Raw genomic sequence first — 7,414 nt, forward strand, 5'->3', positions numbered from 1 at the left:
GGGTTATTTTATATGCTATTTGTGCAGCAGCAGTATGTCTTAAATACTCACAGCACCGTATCGCCATATGCATTGGCAGTAGCAAGTTCCTGTACTTGCTTGCAGCAGCAGCAATAATCTACAACTACAGCAATAACCAACAGCAGCAGCAATTCAGCAGCAGCGTAGCAGATCTGTTCCGCCAAGACCAAATACATTAACATTGTCATATCCATCACCATGCTAAAATCTTCAGAGAGTTGTCTTGATTGAATTATAGTTAACTAAAACTAAAACTAAAACCCTTAAAAAAACATGTTACTTAAAGTAAATGTTGACATAAAAAGTTAGTTCCAAAGGAAATATTTCTCGTTTCATTTAGTTTAGCTTGATGTACAAATAACTAAAACTAAAATAAAAAAAAAAAATGCGGGTTCTTTGTGTTAGTGATTGTGAATGAGCTGATATTGTGAGTTTAGGCTATTTGTCAGTAACTGAATGGTAATTATAATCTATATGAGTAATGCTTAATGAGATTAATATTTTCAGGGACCACCAGGATCACCTGGAATGCCAGGAATTACAGGAAAACCAGGAAAACCTGGAGACACTGGCTACCCAGTATGTACATTTGGCTCATTCTAAATATCATAGGACTTGTTCTAAAGACATTTATATAAATGAATGCATGTACAAATTTCAATAGTGTGCCATTCAACCTAACCAAACCTATGGTCACTTGCTATAGGTGATAGTGATTTGAGTGATTTCTAACTCATCTTTTCTCATCTGTCAATCCCAGGGACCTGTTGGCGTGAAAGGAGAGAAGGGTGAAAGGGTATGTGTCACTTTCATACAATTTGCATTTTAAATCATGCATTGTACACCCAGAACACCCTAGCAAATGCTTACAGTACCTTAGCAACCACCCTGCAATGCCCTAGTAACCATGAAGAACACACTTGCAACTGTACAGCAACTCCTAATAAAATCCTAGCAACCAACTAGCAATGGCTTAGTAACAACCCAGAACATTGCCAGCAAAAATGCTTTTGCTTGAGCAAGAACAATCTAGATTTTTCTGTTTTCTGTTTTCCAGGGAGATACTGCGTCACAGAATATGATGCGCTCTGTAGCAAGACAAGTCTGCGAACAACTAGTCAGCAGTAAGGCACTTCAAAATAATAACAAAAAAGGTTACACTTTATTTCGATAGTCCACTTTAGACATTCTATTAACAGTAAGTAACTTTGCAACTACATGTCAACTAGCAGTTAGTAGAGTATTAGTAGACTGTCTGCTTAATATCTTCTAACACTTTCTTTGTCAACTTATTCTACTAACCCTAAACCTACCCTAACAGTCTACTCTGAGAGTTAGTAGACATGTAGTTGCAAATTAATGAGAATTAGTTGACATGTAGTTGACATGTAGTTACAAAGTTACTTATAGTTAATAGAATGTCTAAAGTGGACTATCGAAATAAAGTGTAACCTTTTAATCTTTTTAATGTTGTGGAAAATATAATTTCCTAAAGTATTATTATGAGTGATATTTATCATGTCTAGTATGATGTTCATTAAATCTGCTGTTACATTATGAATCCAGACATATATCTCTACTCACAATTTTTATGATCTGTAGAATCACTGCACTCTCCCGTTGTACTGTGTTTGTTTGGCTTATAATTAACTGTTCATTTATTCTTCAGGTTTTTTCAGTTTTGATACAGACGGAGTGTCAGTGATGGAGGGAGATTCAGTCACTCTACACACTGGTGTTCGAATGAAACAAAAAGAAAAGATTAGATGGTATTTTAATCACACTGCAATAGCTAGAATCTTAGGAGATCGCGGAAAGATCTGTACAGATGTTCAGTGTAATAATGGCACTGAGAGATTCAAAGGCAGACTGAAGCTGGATCGTAAGACTGGATCTCTGACCATCAGAGACATCAGAACCACAGACTCTGGACTCTATGATCTACTGATCAACAGGGTCCACCGCCGCCGCATTAGCAATACCAAGATCTTCATTGTTGCTGTTCATGGTGAGTCATTATGTTTGAAAGCGAGCCTTGTATATTTAACATCATTAATGTGTTTAGTGATATTTTTTGCTGTGACATTCAGAGGTTTTTTTCCATTTACCTGTATTTTAATTCACATACAGAACATAGATAATTCCTTCAAAAATACATTTACTGAACTACACACTTAAATGTATGGACTTGAATGGAATGATTTATCAAAATCCAAACTTTATTTCTATGAATGGTTTTGTCATCATCAAGACTGATCAGGGTCTCCAGTATCTTATTTCTTTGAACTCTTATTTATTATTTGTATATACAAAATGATTTTTGCTGCTTGTTAAATTTAGTTCATTACAATCCAAAATACCTTAAAAGGCGATGATCGATCCGATTCCAACAATATAAGACACTTGAGTCTGCGACTAAAGGTTTTAATAGTTATGAGCGATTTCATACTTTTGATCACTGTAGTGCCACCATCAGGCTGATCAGGGCAAGCCATTGTGACGCTGTAGACTGTGAGTACTACCATCCCTCCAAGTTTCAAGTCTCTAGGGCTTGCGGTTTGGTCTGCCTGATCACGTTTAGGTCAAGAATGCTGATCCTTGGACATTCTAACAATTACAATATGGTTTTGAACCCCTAAAAATAATCCTTGTCTGTCAAGTCTGGTAAAAACTAGTTGCAGTTTGGAGGCTATAACAGAACTGTAACATTTGTGTCTATTAAGCATATTGTTCTATAATTCTGTGAGTTGTTAGTTTTAACAGCTTAGATTGATTAAAACGCTGCACTTCAGCCAATGGAGATGACTGTTTCTAATCTTACCATCTCTGATAAGCTTCTCTGGACATCTGTTTTAACTGGTCTATTGTTTCATCCTCACTGACATTTAGTTCATCAACCAAAGTGCCGAGAGAATTTGGTGTTAATCAGAAGTATGTTAAATGTGTTCATAATGTGAACTATAACATTCTTTCATGACTTTCAGTCCAAAAAGCAACATGAAAGTCACTTTTCTATGCAGTTATTTCATGTTGAGTAACTTTTTTTGTAAAGGTATTTTTATTTATATAGCGCTTTATACAATATTGATTGTGTCAAAGCAGCTTTACAGTGCTAAAAAGATCCTATAGTAGCTGTTGGTTTGTGTTTCAGATGTTCCTGCTGCTGAACGAGATGAAATGAAGAGAAAGTCAGTGAAGGAGGGAGAATCTGTTACTTTAGACACTCGCGTAACGAAAAACCCAAATAATTCGATAACATGGTATTTTAATGACATTCTCATTGCTAAAAAAATCACTGGAGATCAGAGTAAAATCTGTACAGATGTTGAGTGTGAAGATGGTGCTGAGAGATTCAGAGGCAGACTGAAGCTGGATCATCAGACTGGATCTCTGACCATCATGAACACCAGAACAACAGACTCTGGAGATTATAAACTACAGATCAGGAGCAGCAGATTCAGCATCATTAGGAGCTTCAGTGTTTCTGCTGCTAGTGAGTAAAATTAATTCATGATACTTAGTAATTATTTCCATCTTTGATCTCGTACAGTGGATAAAAAAAAGTATACACCCCTTGTTAAGACAGTAGTTTTTTTAAAGATTAAAAAAAAAAAAGTCAGATCTTTTTCCACCTTCAATACGATTTTTTTTTTCTTTTTTTTTAACAAGTCTGTCTACTATGCTATCAAAGCTAATAGCAGTCCAATGAAATGGTGTGGGAATTTTTTTTTGGACAGTCAGTGTAAAGTCGACTCCAGCACATCCCAAAGACTTTCAATGGGGTTAAAGTCAGGAATCTGTGGTGGACAGTCTCTCACAATTTAAGCCTGATGAATCTTAGTAGATAGTCCACAGCTAGCTGTGCATTAAACGGTTTGAATGCACTCCTCAGTCAGAGGCAGCCACCTCAGCTTGTTGTGTGTATCTCATCGATGTATGTTTGGTTGTTCTGTTCCAAAGTTATATCTTGAGTTCAGAGTATTCTATTCCATTTGAGTTTCGTGAATAAAAAAGACACTGCTGTGACTAAATCCAGCCCTTTATTTAGTTTATTTGCCACCAAGCCGTGACACATAGAGATAATGTTTTATAATTGGTCATACCTCTTTATAAATATACTGTCTATATATATATATAGATAGATAGATATAGATAGATAACTGGAATAGTGCACTCTGTTAATATATAAACCATTTAGTATAGGAAATTATGATCCGCACTCTCGAGAACAATCTTCTTTTTTATTTTACATTCATTACTGATGGGAAAAGACCATCAGTCTACATACATAAACCATTCAAATGAAATAGGTTCTGAGCAGTTTTCACTGGAAGAGATTGAAATAAATACAGCAGTCATTGTAAAATTATTATATAAGGAGATTATTTTTCCTTCCACTGAATCCCAAAGGAATTCTTATATGTGACCCTGGACCACAAAACCAGTCATAAGGGTCAATTTAAAAAAACAACTGAAATACGATAATAATGAATAAATAAGCTTTCCATTGATGTATGGTTTGTTATGATAGGACAAGATTTGGCCGAGATACAACTATTTGAAAATCTGGAATCTGAGGGTGCAAAAAAAAATCTAAATACTAAGAAAATTGCCTTTAAAGTTGTCCAAACAAAGTTCTTAGTAATGCATATTACTAATAAAAAATTAAGTTTTAATATATTTACGGTAGGACATTTACAAAATATTTTCGTGGAACATGGCCTTTATTTAATATCCTAATGATTTTTGGCATAAAAGAAAAATCGATAATTTTGGCCCATACAATGTATTTTTCTTACAAAATATTTTCGTGGAAAATGGCCTTTACTTAATATCCTAATGATTTTTGGCATAAAAGAAAAATCGATAATTTTGGCCCATACAGTGTATTTTTGGCTATTGTAACAAATATACCTGTGCTACTTATGACTGGTTTTGTGGTCCAGGGTCACATATGGTGTGGTAAATAGCACACTTTCTTGAAGTATTATTATAGATATTATTCATCTATGTAAAATGTATGGGTTGTATGGTGTTCATTAAAGGAGTAGGAGTAGTGATTATTTACTCATCTCTAAGCCATCCAGGATGTATATGAATTTCTTTCTTCAACCAAAGAGAAATTAAGGTTTTTGAGGAAAACATTCCAAGATAAGAGAAGGGACTTTGGTATCATTGCCTGATCATTTGCATTAGATGGAGAAAATCCTGGAATGTTTTCCTCAAAATCCTTAATTTCTGTTAATGAATGAAAGTCATATTCAAGGTATGGGGATGAGTAAATAATCAGGAAATGTTCATTTTGTGGTAAACTAATCCTTTAAGATGTATAAGATATTTATTCTTCTGCTGTTTGTTTGCATGTGTTACATTATGAATCCAGACATATTTGGTTTAGCTTGTAATTACCTGTTGTTGTGTTGGTTCAGATGGAGTGCCAGTGTCAGTGATGGAGGGAGATTCAGTCATTCTAAAATCTGGTGTTAAAACAAACCAACAAGAAAATATTCTATGGATTTTTAATGACACTTGCATCACTGGAGATCTCAGTAAGATCTGCACAGATGTTCAGTGTGAAGATGCTGATGAGAGATTCAGAGAGAGACTGAAGCTGGATCATCAGACTGGATCTCTGACCATCACAAACACCAGAACCACAGACTCTGGACTTTATCAACTACAGATCAGCAGCATTAGAATCTGCATCATTGCGAACTTCAGTGTCAGTGTAACTGGTGAGTATCATTGAGTGATGATATAAATTGTGTAAATGTGTGTTTGATGAGTGAATGTGTGAATCAATGATGTTCTTCTGCTGTTTGTTTGCATGTGAATCCAGACATATTTGACTTCTCAAAATCTTTATGATCTGGAGAAAATTTTTTTTACAGCCCTTTCCTGATTGTTTGGCTCATAATTAACTGTTCACTTCAATTGTGTCTGGTGTTTGTGCAGGTGGGGTGCCAGTGTCAATGAAGACAGGAGATTTAGTCACTCTACACACTGGTGTTAAAACAAACCCACAGGAAAAGATTAGATGGTATTTTAATGACATTCTCATTGCTGAAATCACTGGCAATCTCAGTAAGATCTGTACTAATGTCCGGTGTAAAGAGAGATTCAAAGACAGACTGAAGCTGGATGATTTTGGATCTCTGGCCATCATGAACATCAGAACTGAAGATGCTGGAGTTTATAAACTAAAGATCAGTGGCAGCCTCGTAAAGATCTTCGGTGTTTCTGTCACTAGTGAGTATAATTTCATGATGATACTCAAAAAATATATCTGTCTTTTATCTCATATGTGTCCGGTTCCATCTGCAGCCATTTACTTTCCTCTACTTTCAAGTCAAGGCATTTGTGCATAAACTGATCAGTATACACTGAATGTGATGTGAGTCGCTTTTAGTTTCTGCTAATTTAATAGAAATGTAAATGAAAACATGTTATTTATGCGGGAGATTTAAACGGTAGGACTAAAAATAAAAACCATATTTGTAGAAAAATGTGACATTGTATCTTAACGTGGTGGAAAATAGCACAATTATCTTAAGTATTAATATGTGCAGGATGATCAGTGGCCGTGTTTACACCTGGTCACTTTATGCGTTTTCTCTGATCGGATAGCTGTTCGATTGTGAAAAGACCAGGTGTAAATGATCTCCGAAATGCTTTCGAGACGGATTTGAACCTATTCATTCTTAACCACTTTAGGAGGTGGTCCCTGTTGTTTTTTGTTTGACTTGTAATGAACTGTTGATTTCTTCTTCAGGTTATTCTGTTGGTTCAGGCAAAGTATCAGTGAAGGAGGGAGATTCTGTCACTTTACACACTGATGTTGAAACAAACCAACAAGAAGAGATTAGATGGCGTTTTAATGACATTCCCATCGCTGAAATCAGTGGAGATCTCAGTTATATCTGTACAGATGTTCAGTGTAATGAATATACTGAGATATTCAGAGACAGACTGAAGCTGGATAATCAGACTGGATCTCTGACCATCACAAACATCACAATCACAGACTCTGGACTTTTTAAACTAGAGACAAACACCAACAGCAGCAGCATCCAAAGGAATGTCAGTGTTACTGTCACTGGTAAGTCATTATGTTTTAAGTCTTAAAGGGGTCATATGATGCTGCTAAAAAGAACATTATTTTGTGTATTTGGTGTAATGAAATGTGTTTATGTGGTTTAAGGTAAAAAAAAAACACATTATTTTCCACATACTGTACAATATTGTTTCTCCTCTATGCTTCGCCTTTCTGAAACGTGTCGATTTTTACAAAGCTCATCGGTCAGAAAAAGCGAGGTGTGCTGTGATTGCCAGCTATTCAGTGCGTTGTGATTGGCCGAATACCTCAAGCGTGTGACGGAAATGTTACGCCCCT

The 7,414-nt window shown here is 35.6% G+C and overlaps 1 protein-coding gene and 1 long non-coding RNA gene across 2 annotated transcripts in view; both read left to right on the top strand.

The window, feature by feature from the left end:
* The first annotated feature begins 521 nt into the window (after positions 1 to 521).
* On the top strand, positions 522 to 1,146 carry LOC107721240 (uncharacterized). The gene is made up of 3 exons (XR_001637694.1): positions 522 to 600; positions 782 to 817; positions 1,079 to 1,146. It is a non-coding gene; the product is annotated as an uncharacterized LOC107721240 (long non-coding RNA).
* Positions 1,147 to 1,721: 575 nt separating this feature from the next.
* The window catches only part of LOC107721238 (contactin-3-like), an 8,219-nt gene continuing 2,526 nt past the window's right edge, over positions 1,722 to 7,414 (top strand). The window contains exons 1-5 of the mRNA XM_016529167.1: positions 1,722 to 2,029; positions 3,173 to 3,514; positions 5,451 to 5,756; positions 5,977 to 6,270; positions 6,794 to 7,120. Of these exons, the coding sequence (XP_016384653.1) occupies positions 1,726 to 2,029; positions 3,173 to 3,514; positions 5,451 to 5,756; positions 5,977 to 6,270; positions 6,794 to 7,120 (1,573 nt within the window). The 5' untranslated portion in view covers positions 1,722 to 1,725. The remainder of the gene's footprint in view (positions 2,030 to 3,172; positions 3,515 to 5,450; positions 5,757 to 5,976; positions 6,271 to 6,793; positions 7,121 to 7,414) is intronic.

Source organism: Sinocyclocheilus rhinocerous, unplaced genomic scaffold, assembly GCF_001515625.1.
Source record: "Sinocyclocheilus rhinocerous isolate Xijiao unplaced genomic scaffold, SAMN03320098_v1.1 scaffold1566, whole genome shotgun sequence".
Taxonomy (NCBI): Eukaryota; Metazoa; Chordata; class Actinopteri; order Cypriniformes; family Cyprinidae; genus Sinocyclocheilus; species Sinocyclocheilus rhinocerous.